Source organism: Lepus europaeus, chromosome 12 (genome assembly GCF_033115175.1).
Source record: "Lepus europaeus isolate LE1 chromosome 12, mLepTim1.pri, whole genome shotgun sequence".
In the NCBI taxonomy this organism is placed as follows: Eukaryota; Metazoa; Chordata; class Mammalia; order Lagomorpha; family Leporidae; genus Lepus; species Lepus europaeus.
Window position 1 is genome coordinate 68,815,955 of NC_084838.1, and position 24,004 is coordinate 68,839,958.

General features: G+C 41.1%; 1 protein-coding gene across 6 annotated transcripts in view; it reads right to left on the reverse strand.

Annotated features, from left to right (window-relative positions):
• Positions 1-18,752: 18,752 nt before the first annotated feature.
• Positions 18,753-24,004, reverse strand: part of IL33 (interleukin 33) — a 36,939-nt gene continuing 31,687 nt past the window's right edge. For all 6 annotated transcript variants that reach the window (XM_062208278.1, XM_062208277.1, XM_062208279.1 and 3 more), the window contains 2 exons: positions 23,805-23,902; positions 18,753-22,106 (listed from right to left, as the gene is read on the reverse strand). In XM_062208278.1, the coding sequence (XP_062064262.1) occupies positions 21,921-22,106; positions 23,805-23,902 (284 nt within the window). In that variant the 3' untranslated portion in view covers positions 18,753-21,920. The remainder of the gene's footprint in view (positions 22,107-23,804; positions 23,903-24,004) is intronic.

A 24,004-nucleotide genomic window follows, 5' to 3' on the forward strand; every position in this document is an offset into this window, starting at 1 on the left:
TTCTTGCTCCAGGAATTAGTTTTAGCTTCTTGACCAAATATGTTATTTGTAGATGTTTGGATTAATTTCTGGTGTTTCTATTCTGTTCCATTGGTCTGTATATTTTTTAAAGATTTATTTTTATTTATTTGCAAGTCAGAGTTACAGAGAGAGAGAGAGACAGAGAGAGAGAGAGAGAGAGAGGTCTACCATCCGATGGTTCACTCCCAAATTGGCTGCAATGGCTGGAGCTGTGCCAATCTGGAGCCAGGAGCTTCTTCCAGGTCTCCCACTCTGCTGCAGGGGCCCAAGAACTTGGGCCATATTATACTGCTTTCCCAGGCCATAGCAGAGAGCTGGATACGAAGTGGAGCAGCAGCTGGGTCTTGAACAGGAGCCCATAATAGGATGCCAGCACTTCAGGCTAGGGTGTTAACCCACTGTGCCACAGTGCTGACCCCTATCCATCTGTTTTTGTACCAGTACCAGGATGTTTTGATTATAACTGCCCTGTAGTATGTCTTAAAATCTGGTATTGTAGCCGGCACCACGGCTCAATAGGCTAATCCTCTGCCTGTGGTGCTGACACACCGGGTTCTAGTCCCGGTCGGGGCGCTGGATTCTATCCCGGTCGCTCCTCTTCCTGTCCTGCTCTCTGCTATGGCCCAGGAGTGCAGTGGAGGATGGCCCAAGTCATTAGGCCCTCCGCCCACATGGGAGCCCAGGAGAGGCACGTGGCTCCTGGCTTCGGATCAGTTTGGTGCGCCAGCCACAGCACACCAGCCGCAGTGGCCATTGGGGGCGGTGAACCAACAGAAAGGGAAGACTTCTCTCTTTCTCTCTCACTGTCCACTCTGCCTGTCCAAAAAAAAAATAAATAAATAAATAATAAACCTGGTATTGTGATGCCTCTGGCTCTGTTTTTGTTTTATAAGATTGCTTTAGCTATTCAAGGTCTCCTGTGCCTCCATATGAATTTCAGCATCATTTTTTTCCAGATCTGAGAATGTCTTTGGTATTTTGATTTGTATCACATTGAATCTGTAAATTTCTTTTGGAAGAATGCACATTTTGATGATATTGATTCTTGCAATTCATGAACATGGAAGATTTTTCCATTTTTTGGTATCTTCTGTTTTGTAATTCTCATCACAGAGATCTTTGACAACCTTGGTTAAGTTTATTCCAAGGTATTTGATTTTTTTGTAGCTATTGTGAATGGAATTAATCTTAGAAGTGCTTTCTCAGCCGTGGCATTGTCTCTGTATATAAAGGTTGTAGATTTTTGTGTACTGATTTTATATCCTGCTACGTTTCCAAGCTCTTCTATGAATTCCAATAGTCTCTTAGTGGACTTCTTTGGATCCCCTAAATAAAGAATTATGTCGTCTGCAAAGAGGAATAGTTTGACTTCTTCCTTCCCAATTGGTTTCCCTTTGATTTCTTTTTCTTGCCTAATGGCCCTAACTAAAACTTCCAATACTATATTGAATAGCAATGGTGAGAGTGGGCATCTCTCTCTGGTAACAGATCTCAGTGGGAATGCCTCCAACTTTTCCCCATTCAATAGGATGCTGGCTGTGGGTTTGTCATAAATTGCCCTGATTGTGTTGAGGAATGTTACTTCCATACCCAGTTTGCTTAGAGTTTTCATCATGAAAGGGTGTTGTATTTTATCAAATGCTTTCTCTCCATCTACTGAGATAATCATATGGTTTTTCTTCTGCAGTTTGTTAATGTGGTGTATCACATTGATTTATTTGCAAATCTTGAACCATGCCCGCATAACTGTTAAGTAACTTATGAAAACATTTACCTGAAAGTCCAATGCCTTCTCTAAATTTCAAGACAATAGTGTACGTATTTGGAAACATTGCTTAAATATATAACACAAGTTAACTTGTTTGACCAGCAAACCAAGTACAAACCTGTTAACAGATTTATAACATCTGGTACAGAAATTTAGGTCACATGAACCAAAAAGGTACCTTTGATTAACTTAGCAGTTTGATTTTATGAGCTATATTTTATCTATAAGCTGATTAAAACAGAACTCTTAATAAATTTTCCCAGGTAGACATACAATATTTGCACATGTATAATATAACATACAAGATAGAACAATAGAGCACCTTCAGTAACAGTTTTCTAAAATCTTTAGCTGTTTTTTTATTACTTTTATTACCATCAACCAATTAGAATTACTTTCTGCTCTTGGTATTCTGAGTTAACCATACTTTTAAAAATTTGAACCTATTGGTTTTATCTTCTTATAGATCTGTCCCAGAGTATTGAACACACTAAAGGTCAGGGAAAAAGAGGTCCTTTGGAAACTGAAAGGACACATTTAAACAAAGAACCAACAATCTTTTAACTTCATGAGCAGTAATTCTGATTTTTAAGGTTTGGATAATACAAAATTGTAGATGACAATGGCTTTAAATAACCATGTTTAGGCCGGTGCCGTGGCTTAACAGGCTAATCCTCCACCTTGCGGCGCTGGCACACCGGGTTCTAGTCCCGGTTGGGGCGCCGGATTCTATCCCGGTTGCCCCTCTTCCAGGCCAGCTCTCTGCTATGGCCCGGGAAGGCAGTGGAGGATGGCCCAAGTGCTGGGACCCTGCACCCGCATGGGAGACCAGGAGAAGCACCTGGCTCCTGGCTTCGGATCAGCGAGATGCACTGGCTGCAGCGGCCATTGGAGGGTGAACCAACGGCAAAAAGGAAGACCTTTGTCTCTGTCTCTCTCTCACTATCCACTCTGCCTGTCAAAAAAAAAAAAAAAAAAAAAAAAAAGAAAAAATTAAAAAAAAAATAACCATGTTTAAAATTATAAACTCATTAACCAACCAAGAATAGGCACTTGCTTATTCCACGCAGTATTTTTGAAAGCAACTGTAGGATTTTATCAAACATTTAACCCTTTTAGGCCTCTGGACCTTTTTCATTAAGATAATCATCATGTCTGATAACAACACAAGATCATTAGAATTTTGGACATTTTTATCAGTAGCATTTTACTTCATCATAACAAAATTTAGCACCACTTCAAATCTTTTTATTTATTTATTTATTTGACAGAGTTATACAGTGAGAGAGAGAGAGAGAAGAGAGAAAGGTCTTCCTTCCGTTGGTTCACTCCCCAAATGGCCGCTATGGCTGGAGCTATGCAGATCTGAAGCCAGGAGCCAGGTGCTTCCTCCTGGTCTCCCATGTGGGTGCAGGGCCCAGGCACTTGGGCCATCCTCCACTGCCTTCCCGGGCCATAGCAGAGAGCTGTACTGGAAGAGGAGCAACCGGGACTAGAACCCAGTGCCCATATGGGATGCCGGCGCTGTAGGCTGATGATTAACCAAGTGAGCCACGGTGCTGGCCCACCACTTCACTTCTTGACAGTACCTTTAATATAATCCAAATAGCCATATTAGTTAAGGCTCAAAATACCTGGTTGAAATAGGATCCCTTTACATCATGACATAATATGGATCAAATTTGATCATTGATACAAAATGATTACTCAGATGCTTTAAAATAAGCACATATTTAAACAACCCATAGCTCTTCATAAAAAACTCAGCTGTTTTTTTTTTTTAATTTATTTGACAGGTAGAGTTATAGACAGTGAGAGAGAGAGACAGAGAGAAAGGTCTTCCTTCCGTTGGTTCACTCTCCAAATGGCCACTATGGCCGATGCTGTGCTGATCTAAAGCCAGGAGCCAGGTGCTTCTTCCTGGTCTCCCATGCGGGTGCAGGGGCCCAAGCACTTGGGCCATCCTCCACTGCCCTCCTGGGCCACAGTAGAGAGCTGGACTGGAAGAGGAGCAATCGGGACTAGAACCAGCACCCATATGGGATGCCGGCGCTGCAGGTGGAGGATTCACCAAGTGAGCCATGGCACTGGCCCCAGAAATGCATGTTCTATACAGTATATGCTATATAGGAATGCACATGTATGAGGAGGTTCATAGTAAAATTGCCTGTAGTAATACCAAATATTCATTGAAAGTAGGATGAATAAAAGCTGTGGTTTATATCATGGAACAATTTATAATTAAATAAAACTGAATGAACTTCCTATACCTACAATAGCATGGATAAATTTTGAAAATATAATGTTCAATGCAAGAAATCATATGCAACAAAATCTGCACTATTTCATTCCATTCGTATAATGCTCAAAATCAAACAGATTAAACTGTATTGTTTAGGTAGTGAAGCCACCGAGAAAAAAAAAGAGTAAATCTATCAAAATTGGCATCATGGTCCCTGCTGGGAAATGGGATTGTGATCACTAAGGATATGTGTGTAGTGGCCAAGGAAGGGGGTGGTTTCTGGAGTGCTGATTTTGTTCTTGAGCTGTGAGTGGAGGGATCACAACAGAGTACTTTTCCAACAGTCCACTAAACTCTGTATTTACACTGTATGTCCTTTTTCCATAGTTCATAATGCAAATAAAATGTCTTAGTAGAATATGTAATGGTGATGAAAGATAATTGCAAAACATTGTAAGAATTTTCACTGTCTATAATGTCATTTCTTTTTTTTTTTTTTAATTTTTGACAGGCAGAGTGGACAGTAGAGAGAGACAGAGAGAAAGGTCTTCCTTTTTGCCGTTGGTTCACCCTCCAATGGCCGCCGCGGTAGGCGCGCTGCGGCCGGCGCACCGCGCTGATCCGATGGCAGGAGGCAGGGGCTTATCCTGGTCTCCCATGGGGTGCAGGGCCCAAGCACTGGGGCCATCCTCCACTGCACTCCCTGGCCACAGCAGAGAGCTGGCCTGGAAGAGGGGCAGCCGGGACAGGATCGGTGCCCCGACCGGGACTAGAACCCGGTGTGCCGGCGCCGCAAGGTGGAGGATTAGCCTATTGAGCCGCGGCACCGGCCTATAATGTCATTTCTGTTTAAAAAATATACACAATTGTAAGTGGTTAACATTTCCATTTATTATATATGTATATATGCATGTGCATAGATTTTATTATATATTTGCTATATACATAAAGTTTTGCATGTATTTTAGTTTATTTCATGTGTATGTTATAAAAGAATACAAATTCATGCCTGTAAAAATAATTGGGAAGATATATACCAAAATATTTATTGTAATTATTTTTATGATGTGATATTAGAGTTGACTTTTTATATGGGTGGAAACATAAAGGGAGGGGTGAGGGTTGATGTATTTGTAAATTGCTTGAAGGGCTTCTCAGTTCCATTAGCTGATCCTTCATTCTATTTTTTTAAAATATTTTATCTATTTATTTGAGAGGTAGAGTTACAAACAGTGAGAGGGAGAGACAGAGAGAAAGGTCTTTCAATTGCTGGTTCACTCCCCAGATGGCTCCAATGGCTGGAGCTGAGCCTATCTGAAACCAGGAGACAGGAGCTTCTTCCAGGTCTCCCACGTGGGCGCAGGGGCCCAAGCACTTGGGCCATCTTCTACTGTTTCTCTAGGCCATATCAGAGGACTGGATCGGAAGAGGAGCAGCTGGGATTAGAACTGGCACCCATATGGGATGCTGCCGCCATAGGCGGAGGGTTATCCTGCTGCACCACAGCACCGGCCCCGATCCTTCATTCTGAAGGATAAATAAGTTCCATTACTTAAGAGTGAGTTTGATTTTCTCTCTAGGACAGTAGAAGATTAGGAGGAGGGGCCACTTGGTGGATGCATTTAAATTTTCAGTTGCCCCATTAGATGTCTTCAAACAGTTCATGGAAAATGCTTCTTATGAATAAGCTATGCATGAATTTCAAAAAAACTTGTGCTAAAATAAGCTTGTCTTTACTTTTCATTTTTGCATGAACTTTTTGAAGTATTCTTGTGTAATACTAAAACAGAAATGCAGCTGTCAACAGAGGAAAATGGAGTGGGGAATGGTATTCATCTAGATGTTACAGCCTCCTACTGAGACGTACACTACATTGTTAGAAGCTTGTAAAATACGCTCATTGCATTGAGGGTAGTATGATAAAATTAAACATTATTTTTGTCTCTTACCATCTCTTTATTTATTTTTAAAGATTTATTTATTTTTAAAGATTTAATTTATTTATTTGAGTGGTAGAGTTACAGACAGAGAGAGGGAGAGAGAGAAAGGTCTTCCATCTGCTGGTTCACTCCCCAGGTGGCTGCAATGGCTGGAGCTGAGCCAATCTGAAGGCAGGAGCCAGGAGCTTCTTCTGGGTCTCCCACGTGGGTATAGGGATCCAAGCATGTCGGCCATCTTCCACTGCTTTTCCAGGCTGGATTGGAAGAGGAGCAGCTTGAACCAATGTCCATATGGGATTTCTGCGCTGCAGGCCGAGGCTTAGCCCACTATGCCACAGCACTGGCCCTATCTCATCATCTCTGTAAACTCTGCTTAGTGTGATTACTCTTTCCTTTTCTCTGGATAATGCTTGAGGTGCTCTCATGGATTTCCAGTTCATTTTTATTGAATGAACTTTTAATCAGAAACATTATCTTAGTTCACTAGTTAAAATATCCAGACTCTGATCCTGACTTGTAATGGAAAAAAAAAAGCCTTGGTTCTACTTTCTCCTTTTTCTCTGCTACCAGTTTTCCCATTCAATAGATGTGTGTCATCAACAGAAAGAAGGGGCAGCATGTTTCTTCAGTACATTGCACCACTGGGCTTAGAAGATTGGCCATCTGAGGAGTGAACCAGCCAATGGAAGATCTCTCTCTCTCTTTCTGCCTTTGCCTCTCTGAAACTCTGCCTTTCGAATAAATAAATAAATCTATTTTTAAGATTTATTTTTTTATTTGAAAGTCAGAATCACACAGAGAGAGCAGGAGAGGCAGGGGGGGGGGTCTTCCACCCACTGGTTCGCTCCCCAATTGGCTGCTATGACAGGAACAGAGCTGATCCGAAGGCAGGAGCCTGGAGCTTCTTCCAGGTCTCCCACACAGGTGCAGGGTCCCAACGGCTTGGGCCATCTTCTACTGCTTTTCCAGGCCATAGCAGAGAGCTGGATTGGAAGTAGAACAGCTGGGATTCAAACCAGCACCCATATGGGTGGCCGGCACTGCTATGCCAAAGCGCTGGCCCCATAAATAAATCTTTTTTTAAAAAAAGGTGAATCTGCTAAACTGATACTCTTATCTGCTCTTCAGAGATTCCCAACTAGGCCTCCATCTCTTGTCTCCCCTGTGTCCTAGACAAATGCATCTCTGTTACTTTGGGTGGACCTTGCAGTACTGTCCACAGCCCCTGGGTATCTGGTAATACAGAACCAGCCACTTTGTACCACCTTGATGTAAAGTGGCTCTACTATACAGAGCCAAAGAAATCCAAGCTGGATTTCTTTATTCCTCACATTTGAACCTCAGAGACACTCAGACCTTGCCTAGATAGTCTTTGGAAATGCAGGCTTATCTTTATGTAACCATGTTCTCATGAACTTGCTACCAGAAGTATTTAGTCTATTTTGTCACTCTCTAGATTTCCCAGGCAGGAGTCATACCCCAGTTCACTCTAACTTTCTCAGCCATGAGTTGGTTTCCTGCCCTCACTGTTCCTGACTGCAGGAAACGCATTTAAAAGTTCACTAAGTGAACATGGTGGGAGGTGAAAGTAGATATATAATCATAACCTGATAACTACTCTCCTAACATTTCTTGACCAATTGATTTTTATATCCTAATTTGGCTAGGGAGTTTAAAAGTCCTAGGGCTCATTTCCTTTGTAAATCTGAACATGGTAAAAGTGGGAAAGGAAGGCTGTCCAATGACAGTCATCATAATGAATGTCCCAATGTACTTCAGTCTATGCTACTTTATCCTGGAATGCCTCCAAGTTCCTCGGTCTCGTATATCCCTCAGGGCACACTGCGGTCTATGTGCCTTTAGCTGAAACTTCTTTTTTTTTTTTAAGATAAATAAACAAATAAATTTACTTGAAAATTCAAGTTATACAGAGAGAGGAAGAGAGGGAGAGAGAGGGGAAGAGAGAGAGAGAGGAAGAGAGAAATCTATCTTCATCTGCTGGTTAACTCTCCAAATTGCTGCAATGGTCAGGACTGGGCCAGGCCAAAGCCAGGAGCCAGGATCTCCCATGTGGGTGCAGGGGCCCAAACACTTGGACCATCTTCCACTGCTTTCTCGGACACCTTAACAAGGAGTTGGATCAGAAGTGGAGCAGCCGGGTCTTGAACTAGCACCCATATGGGATGCCAGCATCACAGGCTGCAGCTTTATTCCCTGCGCCATAATGCTGGCCCCATCCTCTGACTTTTTGCTAGCTAGCTGAGGAGAAATTTGTAAACTTTGATCTAGACAACAAATCTGCCAAGGTCATAGTCTACAAAAAAATATTTGTTTTAAATATAAACTGATAGGATAGAAATGGCAGTTCATGAAATTTGGTTAATTATTTACCCCTGTTTCTGACAAGGACAAATATAATTTTGTGCTGAGAGTAAAAATTGTGAAATGGTTATTAGACCACAGTGTCTGCAAGATATGGATTTGAGTCATAAATTTTCAGAGTTCTCCAGTTTAACTCCTTAATTTCACATATGAGGGAATTACTTCAATATCAGGTGTATTTTTAAGTCCATTGACTGTTTACAGAATGAAAGAGTTACATACCATTTGCCTAGGGTCTCTCAGAAGCACAGCCAGCACCAGAACTCATGTGTGTGCTCAGCTTGGTGCTCTTTGCTCTGTGCAGATGCACATCAATCCCTGGAGCATGTAGCTGTGCACACTGGGGTTAGAAACCCCTAAGGATATGGTAGCATCCAGTATCACGGAAGAGGCTCTAGACTGAGAAAATGACTCAAAGTGAGGAATATGGCTTGTTATTATTTATGGTCTCTCAAAAGCATTCACAAGATCCCATGAGAAAAGAATCATTTACTGGAAGAGTTTAATGAACTTTTAAAGCAGGTCTGTACTGTGAAGTGTGAAAAGCCAGCAGATGATTTATAACACGAGAAATTTTGGCTGATCTTGAATTTACATTGTGAAAAATTTATTGGAAACGGACTTTCAATTCTAGAGGTTAGTGGAGGTAAATATTGGATGACTGGGGGAACATCCAGATCTCACCCACTCTGTCCATAAAGAGGTAATTGTAGGTAAATGTGATCAGATGAAGTGGAAACCTGTTGGGAGAATGTTAAGGTCTAGCTTTCCTTAGAAAATCGTCTTTAAGATCCTTTTAGAAAAATTGAAGTGCTTAAAAGAAACATCTTATTATGAAAAGAAAATACAGTCACATCCAGGTCTTGTTTTCTTTTCTTTTTTTAAAAAAAATTTTTTTGTTGTTGTTGTTGACAGGCAGAGTGGACAGTGAGAGAGAGAGACAGAGAGAAAGGTCTTCCTTTGCCGTTGGTTCACCCTCCAATGGCTGCTGTGGCCGGCGCACTGCAGCCAGCGCACCGCGCTGATCCAAGGCAGGAGCCAGGTGCTTCTCCTGGTCTCCCATGGGGTGCAGGGCCCAAGCACTTGGGCCATCTTCCACTGCACTCCTGGGCCATAGCAGAGAGCTGGCCTGGAAGAGGGGCAACCGGGACAGAATCTGGCACCCCGACCGGGACTAGAACCCGGTGTGCCGGTGCTGCTAGGCGGAGGATTAGCCTGTTGAGCCATGGCGCCGGCCAAGGTCTTGTTTTCTAATATTACTCCAACAAAAATGAGCACAGTTCCTTGGAAAAATGGCTGATTATAGAAATGGCACAGAAATAGACACATGGAGTCTGGAACATCTTGTCATACCAGAAAGTAAGGAATTGCTTAATATAAATAGCAACCAAAACACAAAATGCAGAAATATGAAGTTTTGCCAAAGAGATGTAGGAGACAAGAAAAAGAGCTGAAAGAGGAGCAAATCAAGTATTATTTGATTATAATCCAAAGAATAAAATACATATCCAGGAGTTCATTCCTACATAAATGAATGAGTGGATAAATTAACAAATGGAGCAGAGCAAGCAAATCTCCCATGCATAAGAATTCCAAGTAAATTATTTGGACCATAAATAGTGATTGTCTTCCAAAGAGTATAGTATGGAAAGGGGGAAAATGAAATATAACTTCACAGTGAAGGAAACTAGCAAGCTGCTTCAGCCAGGTAATCGAAGTCATGAATCAGGTTGATGGTATGTACACTTGACATAATGTGAAGAAAATGACACCTTACCTCTGTGATCTTTTTATCAACAATGCATAACCACAATTCAGTCCCAAGAAAAACATCAGATTCCTCTAGAGGCACATCCTACAATGTACATGATAAGTACTACTCAGAACTGTCAAAGTCATCAAATAAGGAGAGTCTGAGACGTTATCACAGCCAAGAGAAGCCTAAGGAGACGTAACTAGATGTACTGTGATATCGAAGATGAGATCCTGGAACAGAAAAAGGATATTAGTTAAAAACTATGAGAGGCCAGCCCTGTGGCTCAATAGACTAATCCTCCGCCTGCGGCGCCGGCACCCCGTGTTCTAGTCTCTGTCGGGGCGCCGGATTCTGTCCCGGTTGCCCCTCTTCCAGGCCAGCTCTCTGCTATGGCCCAGGAGTGCAGTGGAGGATGGTCCAGGTCCTTGGACCCTGCACCCGCATTGGAGACCAGGAGAGGCACCTGGCTCCTGGCTTCAGATCAGCGCAGCGCGCCAGCCCCAGCAGCCATTGAGGGGTGAACCAACGGAAAAGGAAGACCTTTCTCCCTGTCTCTGTCACTGTCCACTCCACCTGTCAAAAACAAAACAAAACAAAAAAACTATGTGGGATGGGGAACACAAATAGTGGGCTCAGTGATTAGGATACCACTTGGGATACCCAATGCAGTGTTAGAGTGCTCAGTTTTCCCAGATTTACTTCTTCTTCTTTTTTTTTTTTTTTTGACAGGCAGAGTGGACAGTGAGAGAGAGAGACAGAGAGAAAGGTCTTCCTTTGCCGTTGGTTCACCCTCCAATGGCTGCTGCGGCCGGCGCACTGTGCTGATCCGAAAGCAGGAGCCAGGTGCTTCTCCTGGTCTCCCAAGGGGTGCAGGGCCCAAGCACTTGGGCCATCCTCCACTGCACTCCCTGGCCACAGCAGAGAGCTGGCCTGGAAGAGGGGCAACCGGGACAGAATCCGGTGCCCTGACCAGGACTAGAACCCGGTATGCCAGCGCTGCAAGGCGGAGGATTAGCCTAGTGAGCCGCGGCGCCGGCCCCAGATTTACTTCTGATCCAGTTTCCTGCTAATGTGCACTGTGGGATACAGCAGTTGATGGCTTAAGAACTCGGGTCCTTGCTTCCCACTTGGGAGACCTGAATTGAGTTCTCGGCTCCTCTTTGGCCTGGCCCCGCCTGGGACATTTGGGGAGTGGACCAGCAGATGGGAGATCGCTCTTTTTTTTTTAAACTTTTATTGAATAAATATAAATTTCCAAAGTACAACTTATGGATTACAGTGGCTTCTCCCCCCCCATAACTTCCCTTTCACCTGCAACCCTCCCTCTCCTGCTCCCTCTCCCATTCCATTCACATCAAATTTCATTTTCAATTCTCTTTATATACAGAAGATCGATTTAGCATATCTTAAGTAAAGATTTCAACAGTTTGTACCCACACAGAACATAAAGTGTAAAATACTGTTTCAGTACTAGTTCTAGCATTAATTCACAATGTACAACACATTAAGGACAGAGATCCTACATGAGGAGCAAGTGCACAGTGACTCCTGTTGTTGACCCAACAAATTGACACTCTAGTTTATGGTGCCAGTAACCACCCTAGGCTGTTGTCATGAGTTGCCAAGGCTATGGAAGCCTTTTGAGTTCGCCGACTCCAAGGGAGATCGCTCTTTCTCTCTCTGACTTTCGAGTAAAGTGAAAATAAATAAATTTTAAAAGTGAAAAAAATCCCGAGGAAATAAAAATAAACTATGTATCTTAATAATGATTTGTCAATATTGATGAATTGATTATAACAATTGTGCCATAGTCATATAAAGAAGTAAATATTAGTTCAAAATGATTCTTTAGTATAGAGAAAGAACTCTATAGTGTCAGTTTTTCTTAAGATCAAAAACTGTTCTGAAAAATAAAATCTGTTGATTTTTTTTTTCTTAATTGAAGTTATGGGGCTGGTGCTGTGGTGTAGCTGCTAAACCGCTGTTTGCAGTGCAGACATCCCATGTGGATGCTGGTTTGAGACCTGGCTGCTCCACTTCCAATCTAGCTCTCTGCTATTGCCTGGGAAAGCAGTAAAAGATGGTCACAAGTTCTTGGGCTTCTGCACCCGCATGGGAGACCTGGAAGAAACTCTAGACTCCTGGCTTTGGATCAGCCCAGCTCTGGCCATTTTGGCCATTTGGGTTGTAAACCAGCAGATAGAAGACTTCTCTCTCTCTCCCTGTCTCTGCCTCTGTAACTCTGCTTTTCAAATAAATCAATAAATCTTTTTAAAAAATTGAAATTGTTCCAAACCTGGGACAGATCCTGTTTGCATGGTATAACTTACAACCTTCTTCCATACAGAAGTTCATATTACTGAAAACATTTTCAGTTGCTCTTTTTAAAGTTTGTTCTGTTTCTTTATTTGAAAGACAGAGTGACAGAAAGGGAGAGACAGTTCTTAAACTTTTCACTCCCCAAATACCCTCAAGAGCCAGTGCTGGGCCATGCTGAAGCCTGGATCCAGGAACTCCATCCAGGTCTCCCACATTGGTGGAAGGGACCCAAATACTTGGACCATCATCAGTTGCCTTTTCAGGCACATTAGCAGGAAGCTGGATTGGAAGCAGAGTAGCCAGGAAATGAACCAGAACTCTAATATTGAATACAGGCATCCAAGGTAGCAGCAGCTTAATCCTATCACAAGTGTATACACAGGGTTTATTTTCTTATAAGCTTTTTATTTTTTCTCTCTGTCGAAGACTTTCCTGGGAAAGTAGTTGCTTACTGTGCTCAAGATTGTCAGTCATGAGTCTAGTGACCTTTCTTTAATCAGACATTCAATTTCTTTGAAAGATTATATAACGAATTATTCAATATTCTTTTCCTAACTAAAAATCAAAATTTGAATTGGCATAATAGGGGTTTTTTAAGATAAAACTTTGGAATCTCCCTATTAAAGGTAAGATCCTCCTTATAGGAATGAGACTTTTGTGAAATAACTGTCAGTTCCCTTTTGAATAATCTGGTCTTGTCCAAAGTGTGAGGAAGGACAGAGATTTTTACTTGCCTTTTAGACTTACGGAAAGGAATTTGGAGGACTCTTGTGGAGTTAGGCAGAGCAAGGAGAAGGAACTGAAAGTTACCCTTAGTAAGAACTGTTTACCTGAGTCTTTGCTGTAGGTTGTTTGGTGGGTGGGTTTCTCTGATCAGGGAGCCAATCTTAGTGATTGACGTAGTCTAAGAGGCCAAGAACCAAACAGACCAAAGTGGCAAAATGAGTCTCTGTGTGAGCCTCAGCCAGGAAAAACACTGTCTCCATGTTCTGTACATGGCTGGGAGTTGGGGGCTGTCTTGGATGTGATAAAAGTCATGATTAAGCATGTAGAAACCTGAACTGGTTCATTAAAGATAACACAAAGCTGGATCAGACATTTGGCCTAGCAATTAGGGCACTGATTAAGATATCTGAGTTCTGTGTTGTAATGTCTGGGTTTGATACCCACCTCCAGCTCTAGCTCCTCCTTGTTGTAAATGCAGACCCAGGGAGACTTATGGTGATGGCACAAGTAATTGGGTTCCTGCCATCTATGTGGAAGACCTGCATTGAGTTCAGACCTCCTGGCTTTTGCCTTGGCCTGCCACTAGTCATTTCAGGCATTCAGGGAGTAAATAAGCTAATGTGAGCTCTATTTCTGTTTCTCAAATAAATATTTTTTTAAATTAAAAAATAGCACAAAATAGAACTTTTTGCCCTTGTACATGGTACAGATGCTCCTCTGTGTGCCTCTTACCACCACACTATCCTGTGAGTGTTCCTCTGTCTCTGCTCCTTAAGCAAAGCAGTAGATTTTGAACAGAAGATAGCCATGTCTGTCCACATGGTCTTTAAAATCTGTCATTGCTGCCTCAATACCACGATGCTGGAGCCCTACAAAAATGGATCATGTTGCTCTTCCTTTCCTTCCTGAATCCTCTGTAGTAGGCATCATCTCATGCTTTACAACTGACCTTTCTGGCCACTGTCCCTGAAACTTATTTTCTTGTCTGTAGCCTTTCATCAACACCACATTTTCACAAGACAGAGTCCCATTGGAGATTACTAACGCCTGAGAAGCTGGAGTAAGGAGATGGAGCTGGGAACTGAACCCAGACACTCCAGTGTGGGATGCCAGTGTGTTAATTGCTAGGCTAACTGCCCACTCCTCTGCCTCTTTTGCTTTTCAGGTTCCTCTCAGCTGAAATTCTTTTACTCTTTCTTTTCTGTTCATTCAGATTTTTTAAAAAAGGCCTCACAGTCCTGTTTTGTCTAACTTGATCAGTCTCCAGCTCTGTCACATCCAAATGGTGTTTATTATGATCCTATTTTCTTAACTTTGTGGGTCTTTCCTGTGTTATTTTATTTATATGTTCTATATCTTAGAGATTATTGTTATAGCTGCTAGGAGAATGGCTTTTCTATTCTCTTCCTTCTCCCTCCACCCTTTTCAGGGACTGGAAGTGGGATTTTCACAAGTTGACATTTGCTAAATGCTTATTAACAAACTTATAATAAATTGAATCTGAGGGGTGGTGGCTTACATTAGGGTTGAGGATATAGGTATGATCCTAAAGGTATTTCACTGGGGAGAAAAGGTGTTCAACATCTGTTTCTGGGATAATGGCCTCAGAATTGTCAACTAACCCACAAAGAGTACATCCTTCACTGATGAGATGTTCTCTGTCTACTGTGGTCAAGGAGGCATTTTGAGTGGATCCTGGGAAGCAATGTATGACCTCAGAGGCCACGTACCACGTGTTGTGGCCACTGCACATCCAAAGAGACATGAAGAGCTACAGAAATGCCAGATGTAAGAAGTGAAACAATTCAAGATTCTGTTGCCTCCATCCCTTCCCCACTCTGTCCTCCAGTACCTTTCTTCACAAGTGCCTCTGTGAATATAGTTCCCTAAAGCACAAGTGATATTCCTGGGACATCAGTAATAGCATGGGAATTTGAAAAAAAATTAAAGAAACAGTTTTATGTAGCCAGATTGATTTGTAATATATAAATATATAGAAGCTAGATTTACTTATCTATGGTTTAGAATGATGTATTTAGCCCACTATTTTCCCTTGTGATTTGCACAAAATTTCACATATACTTATATGAAAATTACCTGTTTGAAAAGTTTAGGCCGGCGCTGTGGTTTAACAGGCTAATCCTCCGCCTTGCAGCGCCGGCACACCGGGTTCTAGTCCCGGTTGGGGCGCCGGATTCTATCCCAGTGGACCCTCTTCCAGGCCAGCTCTCTGCTATGGCCTGGGAAGGCAGTGGAGGATGGCCCAAGTGCTTGGGCCCTGCACCCGCATGGGAGACCAGGAGAAGCACCTGGCTCCTGGCTTCAGATCAGCGAGATGCGCTGGCCGCAGCGGCAATTGGAGGGTGAACCAACAGCAAAAAGGAAGACCTTTCTCTCTGTCTCTCTCTCTCACTATCCACTCTGCCTGTCAAAAAAAAAAAAAAAAAAAAAAGAAAAGAAAAGTTTAAGTGACACTAATATGCTCCAGTTGTAGACCATTGTTATTAGGATGCTAACTTTGAACTGAAAGTCAACTTTTTGGAAAATCAACAGTGGGAAAAATGATCATGTCTTTTTTTTTTTAAAGATTTATTTATTTATTTATTTGAAGGGCAGAGTTGGGGGGGAGACAGAGAGAGAGAGAAGGGGAGGGGAGGAGTGGGGAAGGGAAGGGTGGCGAGGGGAGGGGATGGCAGGAGAGGGGAGGAGAGAGCTTTTTCGTTGGTTCACTCCCCATATGGCTGCAATGGACTGTTCTGGAACAAGTCAAAGCCAGGAGCCAGGAGCTTCTTCTAGGTTTCCATATGCATACAGGGGCCCAAGCACTGGGGCATCCTATGCTGCTTTTCCAGGCAAATTAGCAGGGAGCTGGGTCAGAAGTGGAGTGGCCACTTGAACTGGTGCCCATATGGGATGTTGGCATTGCAGGTGGCAGCTTTACCTGCTATGCCACAATACTGTTCCCAGGAACAAGTCTAAATGCTAAATCTGGTAATATATTGTTTAATGTTGGTAATGTGTTCTGAGAAACATGTCTTTCCACAATTTTGTTGTTGTGTGAACCTCTTACAATGTGCTCAAAGAAACTAAGGTGACTATGATGTGACCAGTGACAAATTTCTTCCAATAATTTATGTAATGGGTCATCAAACACATGCAAGGAAGTGGCAAAATGCCACCATACATTTAAGCATTTAAATCAAGTAACAGTAGAATGATGATGGAAAGTATTTTTTTTAAAAAAAGGAAAATTAAGCACAGTAAGATAGTTGAGTTGAAGTATGTCTAAATGACTCAGAAGTCTCAAGTTAAATTCTGATGTGGGCACATGTTGGCTGATTGATGTTGGGTAAAATCACTAAAACTTTCTTTGTGCCAGACACCATTATTTTTTTTTTAACTTTTATTTAATGAATATAAATTTCCAGTATACAGCTTATGGATTACAATGGCTTCCCCTTCCCATAACTTCCCTCCTACCCGCAACCCTCCCCTCTCCCGCTTCCTCTCCCCTTCCATTCACATCAAGATTCATTTTCAATTCTATTTATATACAGAAGATCAATTTAGTATAAAATACTTCAACAGTTTGCACCCACATAGAAACACAAAGTGAAACATACTGTTTGAGTACTAGTTATAGCATTAAATCAAAATGTACAGTACATCAAGGACAGAGATCCCACATCAGGAGCAAGCGCACAGTGGCTCCTGTTGTTGACCCAACAAATTGACACTCTAGTTTATGGCACCAGTAACCACCCTAGGCTGTCGTCATGAGTTGCCAAGGCTCTGGAAGCCTTCCAAGTTCCCCGACTCTGATCATATTTAGATAAGGTCATAAAAGACAGGGTGAGGATAGTAACCAATGATCCTAAGAGTGGCCTTAACCAGGTCTGAACAATTATACAGCATTAAGTGGGGAAGAGGACCATCAGTACACGCAGGTTGGGAGTAGAGCCATTGGTGGTAGAGTAGAGGTTATGATTACAAAGGAATGAGGCTCAAGTGCACTAGACAGGGTCTAGAACAAAGGACAGAGTCATTATTAGAGGAGCTAAGAAAGGTGCTGTCTAAGCTACAAGTAATTTTTCTGATTGAGAGGCAAATAGAACCTGATAGAAGGGGCTTGATAATACTCTGTTGGGTTTTAGGCCTTGTAAGTTAAGAGGCCCAGACCTATCTATCTCTTCACATGGGGTATATCCTAAGGGAGGTGTGAACCTCCTAGGGGAAGGCACTCTGTTGACTTTCATTACTTGGCTGGCCTGGGAGGAGAGCTGGCCAGGTAAAGGCAGGTGGCATCTCTAACAAGAAATTTACAGTTCTGCCTGCAATGTTGCTGACCCTACTTGACCATCCCCTCAGCTGCAGTGGTCACTTTGGAAGTTGGGCTGAGTGAAGGGCTTTTCAGCTTGGAGCCAATAAGATCTGTGGCTCTGACCTGGGCATCCTTCGATTCCAGGGCAGGTCCATTTCCAGTGATCCAACTCTTGGCAGAGCTGCCAGGGCTCTTCACAAGCTGACTTCTGCTGAAGCCCAGGCTTACCACATTGAAAGCCACTGCAGTGGACTGGCCTGTTGGGTCTCCTTGAGGGCAGATCACTGCACAGATCAGCCATTAATAGGCCTGCCACCCATTGCTTCTGATGCCTAGCTTTCTTTTCCTCCTGGTTTGTGTTAAAGCAGACCAGAGGATGCAAGTCAAGGGAGTGCCCATGTCCCATCTTTAATCTTCGGTGGCCTGAACTACAAGTCTATAGTCACAGGCATGTTCTGTAGTAGTTTTTCTAAGGTAGACAATGCCCATGAGGAAAATTATATTCTCACTTAAAAACTTTCTTTCCCTTTGGTCTGAAAGGAGGTTTTTTTTTCTACTTACTATATACTTCGCTGATGGCGATGTGAATCTAGCTATGAGATTATTAGTTAAGTTCTTATTTTGGCTATGCTATTACAGAAAAATGTCAGCCATCTCTTATAAGGTCTAAAGATTAAATTGTGCGTCCCACAGATTCCTTCATAATAGAATTAGTTCCCTACCTTGAAGAGAATAGAGAAGTGAAAGAACAAGTTGGGCTTAGAATAGAGAAATGAGGGAGCAAGTCCTAGATCACTTGCTGACAATAGCAATATTACATGAATACTTAGCAAACCGTTTCAACCCTTAGATAAGAACTTAATAAAACATTTACCAGAAGGTCCAATGCCTTCTATAAATTTTAAGAATCATGTATTTGAAAACATGTCTTAAATATCTAACATGGTGTAGTTTGTTTAACCAGTAAACTTAAGCACAACCATCTAAAATGTTTTTAGTTTCTTTCTACCAACAAGTTTAAAACATATGATACACAGATTCAGGTCATACAAATTAAAATGTGTCTTTGATTGATTTTAGCAGCTTAAATTTATGGACAATCTTATCTAAAAGCCATTTAAAATAACACCATTATTATACTTAGTTTTGAATCACCAAAATATCAGAAAACTAATATACTCTAGATACCAACATTGATAGATTGAAGTATGCTTATTTTCACTTAAGGATTTCAGAATATTGAGTGATTTTATGATAAAAATCATTATGGCCACACATACTTTTGAAAAATACTTTTTATTCAAGAGTATAAAAATATAATGAATATATTTAGTTACTTAATAATAATCATTTTAATATACAATGCAGAGGCATAATCAATATTTAGTGTTTTTCAGGGGAGATAATACAGGTTCTCCTTTATGTTTTTATAGTAAAGTTGTTAGCAAAGTAGTTTTCTTTTTTTTTTATTAAACTTTTATTTAATGAGTATAAATTTCCAAAGTACAGCTTATGGATTACAAAGTAGTTTTCTATAATTGTGCAATGTTATATAATAATTCTAAGCACTTTTATCTCAGAGACCAGCAACAAATATATGCAATAAGTCACAACCAATTAGGAATTAGAAAACCTATACTTTCAGAAAATATCCTATTTCATCAGTTTCTTGTTACTACATTTGTCAGTTAAATGTTGTCTATTAAAATTATTATAGAAATTGGTTTAAAATAAAGTTTTAAAATAAGCAAAAACTATTCCTTTAGTAGTTGAAAAGTTATTATATGGTTGAGTATAGATTTTGCTACCTTAGTAAAACACAAAGATATTTAATGAAAACTATTGCCATCAATAGTTTATGTAACATTAACAATGTTATGTAGACAAAGCAGAACCTGGTTATTGGCCCTCTGAGGTCTGACTAAATGAAAATGAAGCTCAAGAGATAGGAAATACATATTAAGGAGAAGGTTGGTCAAAAGAACTAAAGAAGGGACAGAAGTTAAATGAATATTCTACAATGAGCAGAGTCACCAAGAAGCTGGGAACAAAAGATCCGTATGAGGCAAGAGTTTGTTGTAACAGTTAACACATTAGTTAAGGTGCCAGCATCCCATATCAGAGTACTTCGTTTTCTTTTTTCATTTCATTTCATTTCATTTCATTTCTTTTATTTCGTTTATTTTCATTTCATTTCTTTTCTTAGATTTTATTTATTTACTTGAAAGTCAGAGAGAGAGGCTAAAGCAGAGAGAGAGAGAGAGAGAGAGAGAGAGAGAAAGTCTTCCATCTGCTCTTCACTCTCCAAATGGTCGCAATGGCTGGAGCTGAGCCTATCTAAACCCAAGAGCCAGGAGTTTCTTCTGGATCTCCCATGCAGGTGAAGGGGCCCAAGGACCTGGGCCATCTTCCATTGTTTTCCCAGGCTTTTTCCCATTGCTTTCCCAGGTTATAGCAGAGAGCTGGATTGGAAGCGGAGCAGCCAGGACTCCAAACAGCGCCCATATGGGATGCCGGCACTCCAGGCGGTGGCTTTACCCGCTATGCTACAGTACCGGTCCCAGTGTACCTTGTTTCAAGTCCTGGCTCTGGCTCAGATCTGGGAGGCAGCAGTGATGGCTCAAGTGGTTGGGTTCCTGCCATCCACATGCTTCACATGGGAGACCTGGATTAGGTTCCTGGTTCCTTGCTTTTTAGCCTCTGGCCTGGCCTGGGACTGTTGTGGACTTAGGCTGGGCTAGCTGGAAGCCAGGAACCTGGAACTCCATTCAGGTCTCCCATGTAGGAGACAAGGGCCCATGTACTTGAATTGTATTCCACTGCTTTCCCAGGCTCATTAGAAAGAAGCTGGGTTGAAGTAGAGCAGCTGGGACATGAAACAGTGCCCTTATGGAATGCTGGCATCACAGGTGGTGGCTTAACCTGCTATGCCACAATGCCAGCCCCCATAAAATACATTTTAAAAATAAGAGAGGGATATGTTGTACAAGGATTAGAATAAATTTTGTCTGGAATGATGAATATAAAGTCATAGATCCCTTGGAAACCAGCATCACAGGGATATGGTATTCTACAAACACGAGGGGTATTCAATTATTGAAATGTTAATGTTAATTATGTATCTCATCTGAGCTGTAGTAGGTTAGGGGACTTCTGGCCTCACTATTTTACTTTGATCCCTTGCTGCTTGTATGCCCTAACATATGTTGTAGTTCAGTACTCTTTATAAAAAGTTTTTATATGTTAGCGATTCTAATAGTTTCGATGATATTTGTGAATTAAAGTTTATTTCACTTCCTAATCTAAGAATGGTTTGCTTAAAGTTAACTCAGTGTATAAAATCATGATCTAAACTGAAACAATAAGAGGCAAAATTATCACTTTTTAAAGCTGGATTTATTTTTCATAATTTTTCAATTATCCTTACCTTTTCATACATTTATAATACCTCCCTAGACATGTAGACATTTGAAGTTCTGCAAATCCTTGAAAGCTAGAAACTGTTAATCGGAGTGTTACTTAGAACATCTATAAACTAACTTAGTGCCTTATTCTAGTTGAGAAATGGTCAAGCTGTGCTGCATATAATCTTTTTAGTAGCAGCTTTAGTGTTTGAATCTATTGTTTGGAACCAAGGACAGTGATTTCCTTATATAGCTCTTTAAAATGGACCCCTATATAAAGAGAGACTTCAGCTATGGACCTTGCTTTTTGCTGGAGGTGTCAGCTCTAAATGTAAAATTCTTTATGGGCTCAAGGTAGAAAAAAAATAAAGGTCAATCTATATCTCTTTGGAAATTTCTTTATCAATATACTATTTACTTGAAAAGAGAAAGTAAGACAGAGAAAGAGAGAGAAAAGAACAAGGAGGAGGAGGCAGAGAAGAGGAGAAGAAAAGGAGGAGAAGGAGGAAGAGATGTAGGAATAGGAAGAGGAAGAGAGAGAGGTATCTTCCATTTAATGTTTCACTCCACAGATGCATGCAACAGCTGGGGCTGGGCCCAGCTAAAGGCAGGAGACTGAAACTCAATCCATGTGTCCCATGTGGGTGGCGGACACCAAAGTAATTGAGCTATTACCTGCTGCCTCTCAGGGTGTGAAATAGCAGAAAGCTGGATCAGAAGCAGAGCTGAGACTCAAACCCAGGGATTCTGATATGGGATGTGGGTATTGCAAGTGGCAACTTAACGGCTGTTTCCTAACACCCACCCCTCAATAACCTATTTAATATTATCATACTTGTATTGAATATATGGTGATACACAGGGATATAAACACAGAACTAAAGGATTAGAAAAAATTCCACACATAATAAAGAAACCATTCCACATCATTCGAAGTACTCTTCATTCTTAGATATTGTGTGTTTCTTTATCTCTTACTCCTCCTCCAGTGGTAGTATGTAGGCTACTGAAGCTAGGATCCAGTTTTCTATTACATTACGCCTAAGAGAGCTTAAACAGAATATTCTCACTGCCTGGATTCTTTCCTTGTATTAGGCCAAGGTTATTATCTTTTACTCCTAAGTATGTTCCGCGAATGCTTTTACATTCAAATGAAACACATTCCGAGGACTCCTTATGAACGACAAAGAAAGCTAGGTCCGATAATCTTTTTTCATCCCTGTGAAACTGAAGAAACAGGAAAAACAGCCATCAGTATGTAAATGGTAATCCAGAGTCAACTCCCCCTTCCTGTTTTAGATCCTATAATGGGGATAAGTGTTCATGCTATTTCTAGCAGGTCTGTTTACTGAGTAAAGGAGGAGAGGGAAGAAGAAATCGGTAAAAGGCAAAGGGTAGAGGGCAGGATTTGATTTGATTCACTGATAGTATACTTAGAAGGGTAGTATGGCTTCAAATGACTGGGTCTGTTTTTAGCAATCCTGGTTTTGTTCTCCTCTTTTGTTGCATACTATCTCTGAGACCTTGAGCATGTCGCTTTCACTCTCAAGTCTTCATTTTTTAGTCTATCCAGTTTTTCTAATTCAATTTCCAGCTTACTATATACATATGAGTACTATGACTGATCATTATTTTAAACCACTATGTTTTGAGGATGGTTTATTATGCAGCAATAGCTCTCCAATATAACTCCATCAAAGAGTTACTGTGAGAATTAATGAGATACTCATTGGAAAACATTTAGCATGCACCTTATATGCAATAAATAGAGCTCAATATTAGCTCTTATTATTCAGTAGTTACATATACCAGACATTCTGTTATGTACACTTAGGAATAGTTTGTTAATGAAAATTCTGGTAACCATCCACTATATATGTTAACAATGCCTTACACAGCGATTTTAGTTAGCTTTATAATTTTGTTTATATAATTTTTAAAAAAGATTTATTTACTTATTTGAAAGCCAGAGTTACAGAGAGGCAGAGGAAGAGAGAAATATTTTCAATCTGCTGGTTCACTCCACAAGTGGCTGCAATGGCCAGAACTGCGCCTATCTGAAGCCAGGAGCCAGGAGTTTCTTCTGGGTCTCCCATGTGGGTGTAGGGGCCCAAGGACTTGGGCCATCTTCTGCTTTCCCAGGCCATTGTAGAGAGCTGGTTTGGATGTGGAGCAGCTGGACTCAAACTGGCACCCATATGGGATACCAACACAGTGATTGGCGGCTTTACCCACTACACCACAGCACTGGCCCACTTATCTATATAATTTATCATCTGTATTATGCTGTTGTATTTTCTTCTTTGCCTCTACTTTTGGCTTATTTGTTCTTTAAGATATTTATAATTTGTCCTTATGACCAATATAATGCTGCCAATTACTAAGTGAAGAATGTACAGTGAATCCTGTGATCAGAATGTAGATTGTTGGCTAGCCAAATTCTTGGATGTAGAAATGTTTATGGCCCTCTTTTTTTTCAGACTTAGAATCTAAAATTATTTTTGTATTTGCCTAAGGAAATTGTATTTTATGAAGAAATACTTCCTGGAAGAACATAGTAGTTCTTAAAGCTAAATAGAAAGGATTTCAGATCATTCTACACAGCAGTGTTTATCAAACTTTAATGTACATACGAATCCCCTGGACATCTGTTAAAATGCTAATTCTGATTCAGTCATTGGGGAGCCTTAAACTCTGCATTTCTAACAAGCTCTCAGGGATTCTGTGCTGGTGAAGGAAATCGGAGTTTTAGCAGCAAGACTATACATTATACTTCCCTCCTTTCCCTCCTTCAGAAGCAAGTCAGTAGTAATAACTGCTTATGTTTTATGTACAATACCACACAGAAAAAAAGTCCCCGAACACTGAAATCTACACAAATGAATGAAGTCATTCAAGGCAGTTATGTAATCATGTTTCTGTTACCTCCACGGAGTGCTTCTTCTTGTTGGCATGAAGCAAGAGATGTACGTCATTTGTTGGACTCATGTTTACCATTAACATCTTACCATCAACGCCATCACCTTACAATTGAAATAAAACCATGAGAGGTAATGCATTTGCTAATTAGCTAGATTTAATGATTCCGTAATGTATACTTAAAAAATCTACTTGTACATGGTAGA